The following is a 21,282-nucleotide window of genomic DNA, read 5'->3' as shown; positions in this document are numbered from 1 at the left end:
GTATGAGAAACACAAGCAGTTAATTAACTCAGGTAATATTTTTCCAGTGCAAGGATACAGCGTTGATATAACACCAGTTTCCTTTATTGATCAGCCCTCGTGGTTGCAAAGATACTGGTTTATGTATTAGTTTTACATTTTCCAGTAATTCTGTTAAATGAAGAACACATCCAAAAATGTCAGCAAATCCACTTTCAACTGAACAAATATACTGCCTATTACACATGTAGTGGAGGAAAATCAAACAGTATTTTAGCATCCCCTTGTGGCCAATGAAATGAATTTACACACATTGTTTTCTTGTTGCAAGACATTTGGTTATGTCTTATCATGCTTACCAGTATTTATCCTCCCACAGATTTGCAGGCAAGGTGAGGCAAAGTACAGGTATAAAACTTCACCTGGAACCACTCCAACATGCATGTACCATCAGTTGTCCACTAATGACTTGTGTCACCTGTACAACAGTTCTGATTTCCCCGCTTAAGAGTTACACTTACAGTTCCAATGCTTGCTTAGTTATACTCTGTATAAAGCTTCTTGCAACATCCATTTTTGAATTCTAATCTCATACACAATCAAGGGACGTGCAAAAACATCTCATTTGCTGTTACAGCAACAAGCATTAAGTGCATTACAAGAGACCAGGGTGTAAAATGAAGCAGTAGACAGTATTACTCTAAGCCTGTTCTGAAGTGCTTGACCTCATCTGCATTAGGAACTTAAGCAGGGCTGGGCTTACATGGCAGCATAAAGTTCTAAGAGCTGGATCCTGATTGACATGCAACCAACCCTGTTTATGTAATCAACACTAGCAACAGGAACTCTTAATAAAATGCTCTGCTACAGAAACAAGTTATTTCTTGCAAGATACTTTTTCTTTGCAGATACAAACACCAATGACTAAATAGAATGGAGCCACCCCAAGAAGCTTATAATTTTTTTAATGCCACATATTACACTTTTATTGCCATTATATATAGATAGGTCTTGTTCCCACCACCACCAAAGGTTGTAATAACCCAGGTAGAATAATGCTACTGATGAGGTTACTACTATTTAATGAAAAGTCAAATAAACACTAGTGGTTGTTTTTTTTAAAAAAGTCAAACCAAATAAACACTGGTGATCTTTTTAAAAATGAACATATTGCCAACTTGTATGAAGTAAATCATTATAAGCACACCATCCAACAATGTTGCATGCATTTACACTTTTGAATGTTTCTATTGAAATTTAGGTCAAAGAGATTAATAAACCTAGACTTGAAATCAAATGTGACAAGAACTACCACTCTGGGGGATTAGACATGCAGAAAATGGCTTGCTAGTAGAGAAAAATATATATATATTTAGAAATAAAGGAATATAAAGAAATTATATCAAGACCAAGAAGTTATACAAGCCTTTCTATAGTCAAGAGTATTATTTTTCTGTATTATATATAAAAAAGTTCTGTCTGCAGCACAAGTTAACTCGTCATGCAATCTAGTTGCCTATGGGGATGCAACTCTGATTTCAGGCAACTCCCCATTTGTGTGCCATTCCACAGCACTGCGCGTAGCCCCACAGCCCCACTCCACCCCCTTCTGGGGTTGAAAACGGCACACATGTCAGTGGTCGCTTGTGCCTTGAATGCATGCAGATGATAAAGTTATACGTTTCTGAAGAATCAGCAACTTTCAGCACCATTCTGTGCCCCGTTATCATGTTACAGGGCATTTGTCAGTTTTAAAGAATACTTTCACATTGTGTACAATGAGCAGAATGTCAAGCTACGTGTGCTTGCATATTCTGGCTATGTATCAGATATTACAAAGTATGTGGTGCTCACAGCACAGATCACAGCCTAAGTCCTAGTGGCCACTGTTAATACTGCTTATACATTCAGAGTCAGTGTTAGTCTGGTGGCTCAAAGGCTGCCATGGGCCAGTAAAATGTGTGTTTTTATTTGTGGTGAGACAGATAAATGTATGAGTGAAGGAGAGTAGTTGTATTCAATATTCCCTAGCAATAAATGAGCAGTGTTCAGTCCTCCCAAAAGAGGTCCTGGGTGGAAGGAGTTATTAAAAAGAACAAAGACCCCCTAACATAGCAAGCTCTCAGTCCTGAGCTGGCAAAACTTTCCAAACTGAGTCACACACATAGGCTCTCACTGCAGCAGCGAAAGGTTAGCTCTAGAAGAGAGAACAAAATTGCTCCAGCCTAAACAAACACATCCTTTTGTGTGTGTGCACATCAAAGCAAGAGTTCACTTTTACTTGTACACTGAAAAGGAAGTAAGCATCAATCCACAGTTGTGTGTTTAACCAGATACTACATTAACAAAAAGCTAGAAGCCATTACACTAAACAAGAAGTGTCACTCTAACACAGAGTTAATCATTTTCTTACTATTGTGCTACTAAAGCATTAGGACATTTAGGTTCACTCAAACTTTCCACTCCTTCAAATCTTCCTACACTCTTTGTAGCTCAAGCTTGAAGCACATTAATGATACCTGCAATCCTTATGGCTACAGGATCCTCAGAAACTGGAACAGGCCCCTCTTTGACTTCAACCTGTTTCTCAGGGACCACAGGAGATGTGGCAGGAGGGGTATACTTAGTCTCAACATAAGCCATAGGCATGGAAACAGAAGGTTTGGAATTGTGAAAGAGGCTTGCCCATGATTTTGCAGGCTGATTAACAGAAACGGCTCCTGAAACAGGGGTGGTTGCCTCAGTAGTAGGCAAAGCATCCTCAGGCTTAGTTTGGTCTGAGTCGGTGCTTTCCACAGGATGCAAGTCTACCCCATTGGCAGCTGTGCCCTCACTAGAGGATTCAAGTGTTTGTCCATTTGTAACACCAAGGTTTTCAGTAGTATCAGTACCAGCATATGGCTGTACAACAGCTGTCCTTAATGGGCTGTCCCTCCCAGTTTCAGAGGGGACACAAGACTGTTCCAAATTAGTAACACTGCATACTTCAGGCTGCCCTGCAGTCCTTGTAGCATCTAGAGCACTAGAAACCGAATCATCAGACACAGCTTCGCTAGTGAAGTCCACAGAATTTTCAGGGCTGTTACAAGTCCTTGGAGTGACCGATGGCGCATCGCCTGTAAGGTCTACATCCTCTGTGCTTATGCTATTAAGTCCTGATGAACTTGCATGCCCGTTTACCAAAGCCTCGGCAGGAACAATGCCATCACTAACATCTTCCAAGTAACTGTAATATCCAGGGGGTCTTTTCTTCTTCTTTTTGCGTTCCCTTTGCCCAAGGCTCCCAGGTAAACTATCATTTTCAGCATTAGAACTGCTATCCAAAGCGAGAGAAGAATCAGTGTACTGGCAGTCTATGGAGTTATAGTTGGCTTCGTTGAGTATATCACTGGGCGTCTTCTGGGAAGGTGCACAACCAAGAATGAATTCCGGTGCCTGAGGATTCAGAGTACTTGAAATACTGTAGTCATTGTTATTCAGCACAGATGAATCTGCCTCAATAACCTCATTTACACCAAATTCAATTCTCTGATACTCTTCCCCTAGGAGAGAAAAATAAACTTCTATTAAAGTGGTGCTTTTTTTCTTGGGAAGTGGGGGCAGATACAAGATAGGTTTGCAATCACTTGTCTTCACCTCAAGTTATTCCTTTTCATCACAAATGTTAAAAACATTCCTAATCAAATATAAATTGTGCAGACTGAAAATATGAAAATAGCTTAATTATTTTTCCAATACTATGTCAGCATAGATTGGAATGTCAAAAGATTTTCAACAATAGGATGTTCAAGGCTCTATATTTCACATGGCTGGCACTAAGAGTAGAATTTTGTGACTTTAACCAAGAAAAACAAAAACACATTCTGTAAAACTATCATAGTCCCATCTCTAAGACAAGGAATTTCAAAGGTCACTGCAACTAAGCAACGTAAACATCTGATACCAGCATCCAAAAAATGGCAACTTTTTTTCTGAAATGAAGGGTGAAAATATTTTCAATGACTACTCTAAAGGTGGCTAACATACATAATACAGTAAAAACAATCGGTAATCAAAGCAGCAGCAGTTGCTTTCAAAGAGGCTGAAGGCCAATGTTAAAAACTGCTGAAACCCTAGGAAAATATAATACTTTCATTTGGCCCCTAAAAGATGTCAAATTTGGGAAACAATGGGTACCAAGTTGAAGTACCATCCCCAAACAAACCCCCTTAGCAGGTGGTGACACCTAGGCCACTAATGATTATCTTAATAACTGGGCTGGTCTATATGGGACTAAAACATTTAGGGATTTAAGGCTGCCCTCTCATTTACACTCTTCTGGGAGTAACCCCTATTGAACCCAGTAGCACTTGCTTCCAAGTAAACATACATAAGACTAGCCTGTAAAGATTAAAACCAGTACAAAGTCTGAATTGTGCCCAGGAAGAAACTTCATCTAATGAAACTTTCAGTACAGGCAATATACATTCATGTCTCAACAGATCAGTGACCAGTCATGCTTACTTTTCCAGCCCTGTCCAAGTCATTCTCTTTCTTAAAGAAAAACAGATTTCAATATTGAGAAGTGCTGAAGTTTTAACATTTACAAGTCCCTAATAATCAACAACTAACAGCACTGATCCAACAAGGCCTCAAAACCACTGGATTCTTTTAAAAGAACTTTTTCAAAGCCATCAGTTGGGAGTGAGGGTTTACTGTTAGCTAAAGAAACCATAAAATATGGATTGCTATAAGTTTAACTGGGTTAGTACATTTAAGTAGCAAACTAACCCAAACCCCCAAAGCTGAACAGAAGAAACGAACCTGCAACACATTGGACTTCAAAAGGATTGGGGAAACAGTTGTGAAGAAGGAATGGCTTCTTACCATCATGGAGCTCTCCTGTGGACTTAAGGCCACATGAAATGGTTTCATTGTAGGGTGGAAGCTGTACAGAAAATAAAACAAATGGTTGCATTGGTGGTGGGGAAAGAAGATTTCACCAAAGATAACTTATGTCTCCACTGAATGGAACAATCTGAACCCACCACCAACCAGCCTTTCTCTCTTGTACACATATTCTCCTGTGCCCTTAATGATGATTGACATTTAAGTTGGCATGTTGTTGTTTAGTCATTTAGTGTGCCCTTTAATTAACAGTTGCTTCTTTACAATTTGACATACACAGCAGTCTTTTACCAGGCTGACTGATAAAATAAACACATTGGATTTATGGGGTGGGCTGATATACTATTGACAACTGTAACAACATTCAAAATTTGAAGTGAAGCAAAACCGTGTGGCAGTATTATAGGGTACTCACTGATCTATACTAAACTAACTTTCTTCTATGCTTTCAACATACAATAGATTTCAACATTTCACACATACAGTGGTACCTCTGGTTGAGAACAGGATCCATTCCGGAGCCCCGTTCGCAACCAGAAAGGAATGCAACCCGCGTCTGCGTGGGTCGCGATTCGCCGCTTCTGCGCATGTGGATGGCATCATTTTGGGCGTCTGCGCATGTGCGAGTGGCGAAACCCAGAAGTAACCCTTTCTGGTACTTCCGGGTTGCCGCAGAACGCAACATGAAAAAACGTATCATGAAGCAAACATAACAAGAGGTATGACTGTACAGGTAAATAAATTAAAAATAGTTCTTACCTCAACAGAGCAACGAGGAGTCACAAAGAACTGATTAAATTCATCGGGGCTGAATTCCCCAAAGATGTACTAAAAAGTAAAACATATTGTATTTAATTAGATTAACTGAAGTTGATCATGGCAACACAACTTGCTGTTGTGCATATGTTCGCTGGAAATTTCAATGGCCTTTGTCAAAAAGAATCCTGAGAAATCTCTTCATTGGAAATTTGTGTGACCTCTAATTTATACAAGAAGCTGACAATTATCCAACCACAACTTCTAGAACTGCAAGTAGCTGGTTAACTGAAGGCCCCAGCATTTAAATTTTGAAAGATTAAACCAATTATGCTTATGCTTTTGCTTAAACATCCATGTCTTGTGTACAGCTATTGTAAAGGTTACATATGTAATTAGTGTTAGAAACGCAAGATATATAAGCTAGGCACCAAATGGCTCCTTAAATGAAGGTTGCAGTTGCCAAAACAGAATGTCTAGTTGCCATTTTGGGGCAAGACGGCTCTAAAGTCTTATTTTTCAAATGATGGACTGACTGTGATTGATTCTCAGTTAAACATGTGGATAGTTCAGATGACAACCTTGAGCTAGGTTAAGACCTTTGAGAACTAAAAAAAGAAAAGTCACTTGATCCATGGACAGACCATATAGATACTGGCTTATTTCCCACCTCTTTTTCTCAATGGTGACTGCTCCTGCACAGAAAAAGCATTTTGGTTCCTGAAATTCATTCTGATTTTGTAGATAAAATATAACTGACAGAATTATACAGTCCAAATCCAATGAACCCCAGGCATGCACCTCCAGATGGTAGAGATGTCAGGTGCCATCCTGGCGTTCAAGCATCTTCACTTTTTCAATCAGTGGAGAAAAACTGCAGTCTGGGGATTCCATTCAAGCAATTTTACAAATGGAGCTTCTAACAAGCAGATGGAGATATGCCACTAATGGTGTGAACATATATAAAGGGTCCTGGAAACACCAATGTATACTGTAGTAGGAGCTTTGGGAAGTATCCTGCGAAGTAGCTTAGTTACTACAAAGGACTTTTAGCTGAACAACGTAACGTATTATCATGCTTCCCCCCAAAAAAATCTATGTTGGGGATCCCCGCAACTCTCTGGAGCAGATGGCGGGGCATGGAGGGGAAGGGGACGTTTTGTTGTGCAAACAAAAATCTTTCTGCTACTGGAAATACGTCAAGGGATACTGCTCTTATGATTTTAAAAGCTCAAAAACTAAATGAGACAATTTTAATGGTAATGATGCTGCAGCCTCTAATACCAATTCTGCTTCGGCTACAGCCCTGAAGTGAAAACTGCTTTTGGAACTTGGTTAAAGTTTTGTTAATCTGTTAAGGACCATCTAAGCAGCTGCTTGATATCAACTATGTAACACCTCAAAGTAAGCCACAACTGAAGTATACTGGAATCCTTTTCTCATATTTCAGTGGATTTCTCAACACTAATCAAGGAGTAACACTCATTTCAATGAAACAATTCAACAGACACAATTTCACACCAAAGTAAAAATAGCTGCTTGCACAAAAACATACTGAATGATAACTTGTTAGAAACATTTTAGATGAAGTCATGCAAAGAATGAAATGCAGTCATGCAGCTTAAAACGCTGTTACACAAATAAAACTTGTTCCCACCACATTTTTCTCTCAGAGGCTTAAATCAATATGTGAAGTGCCTGATATACTACAGCCACCAAGAAAGTGTGTCAAATGAAGCATTATCATCTCAGGTCTGTGACAAGTGTATCCATGAACTTCTCAAAAAGAGATTCAAAATAGAGATGCAATGCCAACTCAACAGACACTTGTGTTATGTACCCTCATCAGAGGAGACCCAGGAGGCCGTGTTCTTACACCAGGCCCCAGGTCAGTCTGCACCCAGTGGCAAAAAGCCAGGACCCTGAGATGAAGCTGAGACTGAACAGTCTGAAGCCCAAGGGAAAGACAGTGCCTTAAATGCCAGGTGGAAGCCTAGTCCATCTGGAAAAGTGTCTGATTGCAGGCAAGGACTCCTCAGGAGTAAAAGCTCCTTAAGCGTAAGATTTTCCTCTCAAGGAAACCTCTGGAGAGAAGGGACTAGATACATTCTATGTAGCAGTTCTGTGCCCTGTGTCAAACCAGACCTTGAAGTGCTCTGACCTTGCCTCTCATCTAAACCTTGTTGTGAACTCTGCTAGTCTAGACCCTGAACTTGGGACTAGCCCTGGATATTGCTTTGGTTGTTGCCTCCTTGGTGCTGCTGCCGGCAAATCACTTGTTTATTCAGGACCAAAGAACTGTGACCACACCACAAACTAAAATACACTCATTCCAGTGAGTTAATTTTTTGCTGGATGCCCCAACAGTCAAGTGCTTCACCTCATTCAGAGATGATAGTTGGTGCCATGAAAATATGCTGTGAGACAAAGGATATACCAACCAACCACAGCTAATCTAAAGTTAATGCAGCAATTTCATATTCTAGCCAAGCTTACCTTGTATATCATCACAACCTTCCCCTAGCACTGACAGTCCCAAGTAAACACTACCCTTCTCATTTTGCCACCTTCAATAATGCCCTATTCTGAATGAGACCATTCAAGAGAATGAAGTGGTAGACTACTGAAGTAGAAAAATTGACTGAAACCCTTCAGAATGCAAGAGGGTACCAATTAGTAGTGACCCCTTATTTTTCTACAAGTAGCAAAATTAGCACAGCACTGGAGCCTTTTCTCCCAACATGCTAGTTTTCCATTTAGTATGAAGTTTCTTTTCTTTTCTTTTCTCTTTACATTTTTTTACATGAGGAAATATTTAGCAACATTATTTTTCACCTGCAGTCTAATTTACCACCTCTGTATTCAAGTACATATGCATACCCAGCCAATTTCTCTCTCCAGAAGCCCAGTCTTCTTGTTCAGAACCCAGAATGCCGAGACTAACATGAGAAGCTAGGCAGTAGCCAGACTAGCCCTTTCCACTCTGACATGCACCTATGAATTTTGGTCTAATTCTAGAGAAACTATGATAGCATGGACATCTGAAGACATTTTTAAACTATTTACATTTCAAATCCTAAAAGTTATTGTGAAAAGTTTGATTTGACACTTAAATCAGTCACATACAAACAGAGAGAGACACTCTGGGATTACCACCCTGACTACCACATCACCATCCAATCTAGGTGTGAAAGTAGCTGTTCCAATCACAAACAGAACACATGTATAATGCAATAGTCTCAAAAGCTGTCTCTACTGTCTCAGTGTGACAATAAAATCAGGATGATTTGAGGGTGGAAAAAAAGGCAGGGAGTAGTCTACTTGTCCAATGAAACTTTACTCCATACCCAGATAGCATCTGCATTCCAAAACCTGCAAATCCTGCTAGGGAACTCTCAAAGTTGATGAGGAGGGTTTGTGGCAGCCACTACCAGAACAACAAGTCAAAAACACATTTTACCTATTTGACAATTATTGAGGGAAAGGGTTGAGAGATTAGTGGTTTCTGGGGCATAATAAAGGCTTTCTACCAAATAATTATCAGCTTAAAAAAGTGTCAAGCCAAATTAGCAAATTTAAAACAGCAGTGTGATGTAACAAAATGCTACAGTGTGAAGAGAAATCCCAGTGGGTTGTGTCCAAGACATTCCTGCACTTATTTTCAAAAACACACTCCTACATGTGGTACTGTATGACAAACTATCTAGTTATGGCATCTGAAGAACTCTCAATACTACTGGCCATGTTAACTTTTCCAATACAACACTCAACTCTTGTTCTATCTTGATCAAACACAGGCCACCTTCAACTTAATCAGATACTGAGTGACCTAATAAGCTTCTTATCGTCTCACCAGTGAACTAACAGTTCCTGATGTGCATTTGCAAGGGCCTTTCTGACTTCACCTTGGCAAAAATGCCCCACAATTTAATATGTGCAATGTACAAAACAGACAGTAACCCTATGACACAGTGAGAAGCCACTTCAGAAAAATGTTTCTATATATTAGTCCCACCTTTCCCAAAGAAAGAACTGCAGTCACAAATAAGCCTTCTCTGGAAGCTTCCACAGAGCCAAAGCAATGTGCACATTTACTACTAGACACTGTACACAAAAGTTCACTACCACTACACAGTACACACTTTTCACAAGCGGCTTCTTTTGAAGAACGTGAATAATGCACAGGAAAAGCAGGAATTTCTAGTCTCAATTATAAACATGTTTTAGAATTGCTAGAAGCTCTCCTGCCACGAAGCACCATTGTTCCACACAAAGTTCCTTAATCCTGAGCGGTATGTTAAATGGTTATATATAAAGCATTTCAACTGAACAGGAAAAAAACTGCAGCTCTAGCAATGCAGTTCTTTCAAACTCAATATCTACTTTGCTGAAGCAGCATTAAACTGACAAATGACTATAATCCAGTGGCTCAAGGCCAGCAAGTTCTACTACAAACAGACCTGTACAAAGCAGACAACAGCATGTAGAATGTTTATGGCAGTAAACTGAAACTGAACTGTGTAGGTCGCCTATATTATTAGGTTCATGTGGAAGAGTTCTTGCAATATGGCAATTTGCAGAAAGAAAGCACATTCTGTACATGCAAAAATGTTAGATGGGAATTCTAAAATATGGCTGACACAAAGATTCAGAGAAGAATTAGAATCAACTTAAGTTAGCAGGTACAGAGACATGAAGGCCCGGGAGGGTCCCCGCCCCCCATCTTTCTTCTAAAGCAGGGACATCCAACTCCCAAGAGACTGCAATCTTCTCTGGGGGGGGGGACTGGCAGTAATCTAACCATTTTGGGGAGGGGGACCTGAAGTTGTTGAGCATTTTTAACGGAGGCAAGCATAAGTTGTTGAGCTTTTTGGGAGGGGGGAAGCCAAAGTACAGTAGTGCCTCGCAAGACGAAATTAATTCGTTCCGCGAGTTTTGTCGTCTTGCGATTTTTTTCGTCTTGCGAAGCACGGTGTCGGGAAAGTTTTGGAAAAGCTTCAAAAATCACCAAAGTCTTTAAACACCTCAAAAAAAGGCTACCACACCGCGTTCTATGAGTTGCTCCTCGAAGTCAAGTCACAACTGTATTAACGGTGTTAAGAAAAAGGAAACAAACTTGCAAGACGTTTCCGTCTTGCGAAGCAAGCCCATAGGGAAAATCGTCATGCGAAGCAGCTCAAAAACAAAAAACCCTTTCGTCTAGCGAGTTTTTTTGTCTTGCGAGGCATTCGTCTTGCAAGGTACCACTGTAGACCTATTTTTTCCTTGTCGCTAAGCCTCAAAGGACTGAAAGTACAGAACATAATTTTGTTGCCATCCAATTCATGCTGCTGCAAATACGTTGGACCCAAAATTCAAAGGAGAAATGCAAGTGACTTTGGAGACCATTTTGGGTGTCATGCATGCATAAGTAACAGCAGCCAGTCAGAATCTAAGAAAATGAAGGAGGAGGCGGAGGAGACGACGACAGAAGGTGAATGAGACACAGCTGTGGGAAGCCAGAGGAAGTACCACCCTTGGTGTCTGCCCATAAAAAGCACGTCCTGCTACAGGACAGTAAAAATGCTAGAAGAGGAGAGGACAGAGGGTGAATGAAGAGTTGTGAGTGAAGGGAGCCCCTTTACCCATCCTTTGGACCCCCTGGGAAACTCAATAAACCTGCTGTACCAGGAACTGGGTGCAGAGAGTGCAGCTGAATGGGACACAGCTGTGTGCACCTTGAAGAGGTGCCATCCACCTTGAGCCAGCCCATAAAAAGCAAGTCCAAAAAGAAAGATTAGGGTCCGCTGTTTCCAAGATCTTTTCTCATTGTGAAACTTTTGTGGGTGAGCTGAGTTTGTTTGACCCTGGGCGAATCAATGTATCATTTTTATATGTAACTGTGTTATTTTGCAATATTTTGTTAAAGTTCTCTGTTGTTGTTTCAGTTTCCAGTACACTGCTTAAGAGATATTTTACAAATATATTAAGCAGTATAGAAATTGAAATAATAATAACAATACATTTTAAAAATCCTGTGATGGTATCACTACTTCCACATTTGAATGGATTACAAAAAAAGCAGCACACTTAGGACCTGATGCTGGAAAGGTAGTTTCAAATATTGCAAAGTACAAAACTTCTTCAGGTATTTGGCCAAGAAATGTAGTCTGGGATCCTGCCAAACATATCCCTCTTGCAACATGGTGGCAAAGCCTTTGCACAACAAAGCCTCCAGCTCTTGCTTCTTACCTACTTCAGATTCCTCCATATTCTGAAGCACGTGAAAGAAACTGGTGTATGTTTGGAAATACTGTATACCAAATTAAGAAATAAACTGACATGGGAAAGGGTAGACATGTGTTTCCATCTGGGTAAACTTTCAATTTTTAGAAGTCCATGATAAATATGAAGAAAAAGCAACTGAATACATTTCATTTAGTGAGTTTTGTTTCCCCTACCCTTTTTCTTGACTCTTTTTATAAACAAATTAGTGCTTTATGTCTGCTTGACACTGTGTAGGACTGGAGGAGACATAATAATTTTAAGAATAAATAATAGTTTGTGTAATTATTACGTTGATGGCTCATCTTTATTGGGGGTTTTCCTGCCCTTCATAAACTTGCAAAACCATAAGAGAAGATAGACTCCTTACAGTTCAGCAGTTTGTCTGAATAAACTATTTTTAATATACCAGATAAATGCTAAACCAAGTTATACATAAGGCATTTCATGTTCTTAAAGTAACAAAGTGACTTTTGATAAGTAAAGAAAGCTTCTAAGATTTTTATTTTTGAGTTTCTGAGTTTTACAATTACACTTCTTTCGCATTTTTTTACACAATAGTTCTGTTTGATTTCCCACCCAGCATTCAATAACAGTCCCCCCCCCCCAATCTAGCTTTGCTTCATATACATTAATTCATTCACCCAATTTTCCACACTCTCATATCTTTCATATTAACAACTCTTGGTCACAAAGTACCCCCTACCTGGAATTTATATTTGAGGTTCAACTTTTGTAAATATTCCCCTAGGTAAAGAAAGCTTTCAAAATTATTTTTCTTCCATTAAAAAAAATCCCTTTCTCCCCAAATCCCTCCAGTGAGGATTCAAAATTCCCAGAAATTTTACATCTGTAATGCTGAAGAGCACTAAAATTATTCTACCCAATTGATTTGCACAGAACAAAACAGGCAGAAATTATTTCTCTTCTCTTATGTCATTCCAGTAATTTCACAACAGCTTTCAAGGCTACCACAATTTGTACAATACTGCCCATCTAAACGTAATTCCAAGTAGAAAGCATGTTTTAAATAACAGCAACAAAAGATTGCATATCCAATGTATTTTGCATATAATGAAACATGCGATATCACAGTACAGAAGTTTTCTTGGTGTAAAGAAAGATCTTTGAAACCTTGGACAGCTATGTTACTATAATAAACCTAGAGCAATGGCATGTTTGCCTTTCAAACTAAAACACCACCTTCAGTGTTAAATAAAGGTGATGAGGCAGAGATATTCAAACTCTGTTCTAGAATCAAGGCAGCAGAATCTGAGGGCTGGTCTGTATATGCAACAGAATATGGTGGTATAATGGGCTGCACCACTAAAGGCTGCAAATACAGAATCACATTACTGAAATATTTCTTAACATTTAATTCCCAGAAAACAGGAACCCACCACAGCAAGCAAAGAGGTTTGAATCTTCCCGCTAAAGTTCCAGTTTTCCATCTGCAGGATGCTCATAGGGGAGTATTCCAAAACTGCATCTCCCCATATACTCTAAAGTGATCAAGTCCAGCCTGTTTTTTCATTCTGCTGCAAGCCCACTATTCCAATAAAGTTAGCAATAGTATTTCAACGTCAAGTGATTTAGCCCCTGAAAGCTACTGCAACCAAAGAACTGCCAGAAGCAAGTAGATAAAGTCAAGCTGAGGTGGTTTTTGTTTTTGTTGTTGCCCAGCCATTTTCCATAACAAGACTTGATGTGCAATGTCTCAGGCCAGTATGCAGAAGCCAAGGTTTCTGGACAGATGCTACAGGTAAAGGTATACTTGAGGGCATACTATGGCCTTTCAACTTTGGCTGCAATCCTAACACAACTATGTGGGAGTTAAGTTTCACTGAAACTAGAGGTACCGGTACATATTTCCAAGTACACATTTACAATCAGAATGCACAAGCTTGAAAACACATCTACACTAAGTAACAGCAAGGATATAAATTTTTGTCAACTGTAAGACTACATTTTATAAAATGAAGGTTGTTTATTTGACTTACCAAAATGTTTTGAGCAGGTAGGTTATTTATTAAACATGTATCTTGCCTTTCCACTTTTGCTAACTTATTTGCTAGGTAGTATATGTTATCCTAAATTCAAATGTTAGGATTTAACTGCTTTGCTTTTGCATACTGAACTCCGAAATAAACTTCTATGTAGATTTCCGACAGCTGCTGCTCTCCTGTCATTTTCTGCCATTTGTATGCGACTGCAAAAATGCTTGAGTGGCTGGAATTGTCTCCCCCCCCCCCAAGTTTCTAAACACTCTAAAAGGGTGAGGGGCCCCATTTTCAGGAATACTGGTCTAAACTCCAAGAAAATCAGCAGCCTTCCTAGCAGTGTCTAGTTGATGCCCCCTAGCCTTAAAATATAGAAAAATTGCTATATACAGAACATCATACTCTAACAAATGATGAGTGTTTTCATTTAGTTCCAGAAATGCTCATGTTAATATTTTGCTTTTTAAAATTAATTGTACTACTGTAACAGCTTAAAAACCCACATATCTGTGCTATACAATGACTAGAATAATCACAGTGGAACAAGAACCTTTAATATGAATAACAAGGGAATTAACAGACTTCAGGTTCAGGCATATTTGCCTAATAAGTATGAAGAATGAAAAATCCTGAATATCAGAGAGAAGCTATACTAAGATAAATGAGTGAATCCTGCAGACTACTTTTTTAAAAATGTGATCTATTTTATCAAAGTTATTCAAGCAAGAAAAGTTAAGGTGTACACTTAGTAGTTTGAGAATGAGCCTGTTAAGGAAATTTTAAGCCAAAGAATCCGCATTGAAATCAAAGACTCTAAACTAACAAATTGAAGTTAGCCAAGCCTGAAGATCAAACAATTAAAAGAACATGTGCCACTTACTTCAGTGGGATCATTCTAACCTAATGCAGTATTTAAAGAGATGTTGCAAGTGAACAGCTGAATAGGTGGAAATCAATTTACAGCAACTATCATTTTGTAATTTCAACATGGTTGCAGGACCTACACATGGACAACTTAAGAAATGTATAGCAAGAATAATTAATGTGGTGCCATATAGATGTTGCTATGCAATGGCCATCCATCCCTGCATACTAGCTATGCTGGTCAGTGCTGATCAGACACTCTCCAACATCTAGAAAGCACCATGTTGGCTACACCCGCAGCCTATAACTTACATAAATATCATCTCTAACATAAATTTGCTAGGAAGTCTTTTGCAAACCACTAGCTCTCAAATTCAATTCCACCCCCATCTGCTATACAGGGAATGGTAGTAATACTAGTCTAGTTTACACAACTGTTGTTAGAGACTGCAGACCTGACTTTTACCACTTGCCTGTTACTACATTACAGTCTATTGTGCCACTGCTATCATTGCCAAATGGTATCCTTAATTTCAAATACAGGCGACTCACTACTTATGAGAGGGTTGTCTTCTGGGCACCACACGCATAAGTGAAATGTGTGTAAGTGGAGAGCCTGCTGCAATACAGCTTCCTGCCCAACAGCTGTTGACCAGGATAACATGGAAGCAGTGAGAGCTCCTGCACACCATTTTGGAACCCTTGGACTCCTTTTCTTTTAATAGCTTTTTAAAAATTTCTTTCTGGACTTTGGCTCACTGACGTCTTCTTCAGGCTCTGGGGAGAGTCTCCTCATGAGCCACAAAAACTTTCCAGCTCTCTCCCACCATTTCAGGTTTGAATTGAATTATTTATTTGAAATTTTTATTTCCCAGTGCCACATGTATACATCGTCGCACACGAGTTGATCACGCATAAGTGGGGGGATTCCTGTATTAGACTGCTGCAGCTATTCATCCATGTACACAAACTAGAAGCTGCTTCATTTTACCAAGTACTGAGATAATGCTTTTAAACTTCCAAAAACCAATATAAGTGATCACTATTACTAATTGGTCAGTCCTTGAAGTAGCAAAGAGCAGCGTGTTCATGAGTCAGTTGGGACACCATTATACCCACATGCAAACATGTCACCTAATTGACTTCTTATAACCAGGAACAAATCTATGACAAACAAGAAACATTACTGCACACAATGCCCAACAACCCTGAGAAGCAGATTAGGCTGAGAGATTGTATCTTGTCTAAGGCCATCTACTGAGCTTTGCAGTTGTTCATTTATGTGAACCTTGGCTTCTTCTAATCAAATCTAGCACTATTTATTAAAAGATTTCTATCCTACCTTTCAGGACAATCACTCTAGCCACTGCACCAGATACAAACTACAAAGAATCATGTCCATGAGGTTTCTCCGGCATTGAATAAGTCTAATTGCTTATTAATAAAATAATGTACATAATGGCTTCAACTATAACACCTTCTATTGCAGTAGAAATTAAAGCCTTGTGGAAAGTTCTGAATTTTGAATCCAATGACAACATTTTAATCTAACTATTAAAATTGCTAGAAATGCAAATGCACACTCCCTTTCAGGTGTTCAGAACATCCTGTTTAGCAAAAAAAAAAAACTTTAAATGAGACTAGTTTAAGGCATGTTTCTCTCATTCTTTATGTATTTTGAAAGGTTTAATATCATCTCTATAAACTTTTCCCACTATCAATCAGTACAGGGAAAATGCTGTACAATCTCCAAATTATGCTGTCATAACACCACCCATAGCTAGCACCAAAACGAAAAGAAAGGGGCAAATTTATATGCAAGAGAGGCCACACATGCCTGCAAGAGCTCTACGGCTCTTAACCATGATTAGAAGATCAAGCAACAGTCTATGGGACACACACAGCCAGATCTACACCAATACTAAGGGGAGGGTTGAAGGGTACTGCCTTTTAAAAACAAACAAACAAACAAACAAACAAACAGTTGACAGGGTAAATACTGCTATAGCCACACCAACCATGCCACACCAACCATGGGCCACACTCTTTACTTTCACTTAAATGTTACATGGACTCTATATGGACAGTGTGTATCTACACACTTCAGTGGTAGAACAGCTATTTTGAATGTAGATGGTCCCAGGTTGAATCTGGCATCATTGGATAGCCTGAGAAGGACCCCCAATCAATAGGGCCACTGTCAGTCTGTGCAGGCAATATTAAGCCAGATTAATCAATCCGAATTTCTGCCCCAAAGCAGTGGTACTTAATGGAACACTTCAGCCATGGCCATGCCTTTCATGCCAGTTAGCCTGGAAGAAAAATGACTCTGTTACACCAGCTCTCAGACTGGTGCAGCAAGGAGGCCAGATCAGGCAATTTTGGTGTTTGCTCTAGCTTCTGTCTGTCCATCCCTTGGGCGGGAACACTTTGGTGTTACTCACTAGCTGAAGCTCATCCAAATCCCTCTACAGTGGTACCTTGGGTTACATACGCTCCAGGTTACAGACACTTCAGGTTACAGACTCCGCTAACCCAGAAATAGTACCTCGGGTTAAGAACTTTGCTTCAGGATGAGAACAGAAATCGCGTGGAAGTAGCATGGTGGCAGCAGGAAGCCCCCATTAGCTAAAGTGGTACCTCAGGTTAAGAACAGTTTCAGTTTAAGAACAGACCTCCATGACGAATTAAGTTCTTAACCCGAGATACCACTGTATAGCATGGCAGATATGCAGTTTGGACTGCTCTATAAAGCAACTTCCTACAGGAACATAGTAAGCTACTTTATACCAACGGAAACCACTGAGGTTGTTTCCAATATTAGTTCTACCCAACCAAGAGTAAAATATTTGAAATTAATGGACATGAACTTAGACCCATTAAATTCAATGGGTCCGCTCTGAGTAGAACTAACCTTTGGTTCACCCATGGTCCATCTAGCGAATATTGTCAACAGTTACTGACAGCAGCTTTGCAACATTTCAGACACAGTATTTTCCCTGGAAAGGCCAGGGTTTGATCTTAGGCCCTTCTGCACACAAAGCAGATACTCTACCACTGAACTATGGCCCCTCACTGTAGAAGTTAAGCCATGCCCAAAAGACTAGCCAGAAAGAATGTATACAGACTATAGGTGTCATTTGTGTTTAATATATATCCCACGTCAGACAGGGACACACTACTAAAAACAGCCTTCCCGAACTGAAGCCCTCCAAATGTTTTGGAGTCCAACTCCCATCTGCCTCAGCCAATATGGCCATGCTGGTTGGGGATGATGGAAGCTGTAATTCAAAACATATGGAAGGCAGCAAGTTGGAGATCTGGATGAACTGAATCATTCTGGGCGTCAGTAGCCGAACAGTACAATGGGGAACAGCACTTTATTTCAGAAGTCTTTGATGAGAACAAAAAGCTAGGGGAAAACCAAGTAGAACAGTAACATACAACCACAAAATGCCTACACTCATGTTTTGCTTGTCATTTACTATATTTTTCAAGGCACTGACCAAAGATCCTCTACAAATTTATTAAAGAGCCAAAGTCAAGCATTAGATCCAAACAGCAAAGTAGTAACAGTTCCAGATCGAAACAACCAGGCATCATACATAGCAGAATTCAGATTATGATGTAGAAGATACCACCATGTGTCTCAGTTCGAAGACTCATATCCAATCTCTTCCCCCCCCCTGAAGTATCAAGTTATATTTTCTAACTAGCCAGACAAAGATTCATTGCAATTGTACCTCAAGTTCAGTATTAATCTCCCCTCCAATTTTCTCTGTGAAAACAGCACTTAGTATTTGCCACTGCCTTACCCAAAACAAAGGTCTCCTAGAAAATAACTTGGGAATGGGAAGGGGTTTATATTACTCCATCTACAAACCAAGACATCAGATGAATCCCAAATCTAGAAATTTGATACAAAACAAGTTATACTGGCATTTAAGTAACATTTTCTCTCTCTTGAAGAGATAATCGTGTTTCTTTGAAATCCCAGGGGTCAACATGATCCATCATATTAAGATGGTATTTTTTTATATATAGGTCAGACTACTGGGTACTCTAGGGTGTGAGTCACCTTCATACATAGTCTGTGACATAGCTGCTTTATGCAAGTCATACAAATTCATTTTACTAAAACAATGTCCTTGTCCTTCAGTGTCCAGCATAGTGTGTCCAGATCCTCCACTTTACTTTAGTGAAGCTGACTGTAGACTGTTTTGCAGTCTTGTAATGTTTTCAGGAAGGCCTGAATGTGGAGAATCCTGCCTCAACACAAGTTTTTTCAATTACATGAACTTTAGATGAAAGTTCTATGAGCAAAAGAAATCTTCCCAGTTACTTGTGTGTCCTATGTATACCCCATGTATTCACCTACTACCAGAGTGCAACAAACAAGTATAAAACTACTCACAATTAGCACCTGTCCAATACTTTTAACTCTCTTGCATGTCTGGCAGTCTGTGAGCAAGGACTAAAACTTCCAAGTTAAGCATGTGAGAACTAAAGAGTGAATGAATGGATGCAAGTCCGTGGGCACTTTTTTTGAAATTCCCTCCCCTCCTCTACAAAAAGCAATGCCTACTTTCAGTGTTTCCCTACCTTCTGCACTTGTTGCCTCCATCACTGGTAAAATTCCATTTCTTACCTCCCAAGTTAATCTACCCACCCACTTATAAAGGTATAAAGACTGAGGTTACAACCTCATGCACACTAATCTAGGACCAAAGTCCTATTATGAATGTAGTATAATTCACTTCCTAATAATAATAAGCCTGCTCAGGGATCAAGCTGGAATCAGCCCCCAGCTAGCATGGCCAGTTATCAGGGAGATGGGAGTTATAGCCCAATAACATTAGCAGTAAAATTCTTCTATACCTGAACCCAGGGAAACTTACTCCTAAACAACAACAAAAGTAAAAGGTGCCTGGCTGAAAAGCTGCAACAATCCTATACACCCTATGAGGCTTACTCTTGAGTAATATCACTTGAGTATATCACTTTACCTATAGATAAAACCCTATGGCTGAACCTAGGGAGATTTACTCCCTCAAAGCACGCTGTTGGGTTTCCTACCAGCGCACTCTTACCCAGGAGCAAAGTCTCATGACTGAATATTGGCCAGTTTCCCTAACCTGCTCAGAGAATCAAGCTGCAAAGCTGCAACAGCACAACCCCTCCTCCCGCTTTAAACTGCGAGTTAAAACAAAACAAAATGGGAAGTCCTACCAATGGGTTTTATTCTCCGAATAAAGCCGCTCAAGCAAATTCATCCTTACTAATGTATCGATGAAACCCCCCTACCCATGTGTGCTTGAAACTCGGGAGGGGGTATAAAATCCCGCATACACAATATTTTAGACGTGCTCTTCCATTAAGGTCAATGAAGAGATCGCTCCCCCCCCCCCACACACACACACCCGCTCCCGCAATTTCTTCTTTCCTGCTCAATTCCAAGTAAAGTGTGCAATGGGATGGTTGCCTTTAAACCCCTCGCCTGGCTGTGCTCCTCCGCGAGCACGCGCGCGCCCCCCCCCACCAGCCCCTCCTTTTCATCATGTACAGAGAGAGAGGCGCCCCGTGGCTTAGCGGGGAGAAAGCCCTCCCGCCACAACCCGCTCGCTCGCCATGACACACACACACGACGCGATGAGCCTGCAGAAATCGGCCGGGTAGGCCCAGCCCTTGCCAAGCCAGGCACACACGCAGCGTGCTCCTGCCCTGAGGAGGAGGAGGAGAGGCCTGGCCGGGCCACAGCGCGGAGGGGAAACCCCTTCAGGCAGGGAAAGGGAATAAAAGGTGGCGGACTCCGGGCTCGGCTTGAGGCGTTTACCTGCGCGCCGTGGACGGCCATGGCGCCCCCGTCCCCGCTCGGTGGGGGAGGCGGCGGCAGCAGCGAGCTCAGCGTCTCCCTCAACGCCTCACGCTGCTGGCCCCGCCGCCGCCATCTTCTCTCTTCGCGCACACACACCACACAGGAGAGGGCGGGCAGCGCGAGGCGGGGCGGGCAGCTGCGCCTGCGCAAAGGCACGAGCGCACCTAGTCATTCTGGCTCACGCCGCGCGCTCCGGCGTCTGTCCCTATCGCGCGCGTGCGCGCGCGCCTTGACAAAAAAGGTCTCTTGTCAAGGATCTCGCGTTCCTTCCCCTCGCGCGCGTGCGTACTCGGGGGTGGCCCGAGATTGACAGGAGGGAGGGAGGGAGGCGCAGGCGGACACGTTTTTGCGCGCGCGCAGCTGCTTCGGCAAGCGACCGCGAGAGAACGAAGCGGGGGTTGGAAGAAAGAAAAAAAAGCAAGGCGGAGGCAAACGCGAGACTGGTGATACATTACGCATGCGCAGTTCTTCCCTACTATTGCGCTGGGATAAAGGCAAATCAAAGCTGCTGAATGTGAGGGAAAAGGCGGGGCGGGGTGAGGAGGGTTCTGCGCATGCGGCCCTCAAGGCGGGGAAGGGAAAGAATAAAAGTGCATTCTGCGCGTGCGTAGTTCGACCGCCAAACTCGAGAGCGCGCATTGGGCTTGCTGTATCAAG

At 41.0% G+C, this 21,282-nt stretch overlaps 1 protein-coding gene across 2 annotated transcripts in view; it reads right to left on the bottom strand.

The window, feature by feature from the left end:
* Positions 1-20,894, bottom strand: part of USP10 (ubiquitin specific peptidase 10) — a 33,873-nt gene extending 12,979 nt beyond the window's left edge. The window contains exons 1-5 of one of the 2 annotated variants that reach the window (XM_028740083.2): positions 20,584-20,894; positions 5,626-5,694; positions 4,783-4,906; positions 2,499-3,521; positions 59-150 (exon numbers count right to left, since the gene is read on the bottom strand). In XM_028740083.2, the coding sequence (XP_028595916.2) occupies positions 59-150; positions 2,499-3,521; positions 4,783-4,906; positions 5,626-5,694; positions 20,584-20,604 (1,329 nt within the window). In that variant the 5' untranslated portion in view covers positions 20,605-20,894. The remainder of the gene's footprint in view (positions 1-58; positions 151-2,498; positions 3,522-4,782; positions 4,907-5,625; positions 5,695-20,583) is intronic. The other variant, XM_028740084.2, reaches the window with a different exon arrangement.
* Between the last annotated feature and the right edge of the window lie 388 nt (positions 20,895-21,282).

The sequence above is a fragment of the Podarcis muralis genome, chromosome 7 (assembly GCF_964188315.1).
Source record: "Podarcis muralis chromosome 7, rPodMur119.hap1.1, whole genome shotgun sequence".
Classification (NCBI taxonomy): Eukaryota; Metazoa; Chordata; class Lepidosauria; order Squamata; family Lacertidae; genus Podarcis; species Podarcis muralis.
This window is presented reverse-complemented; position numbering and strand designations above follow the sequence as displayed.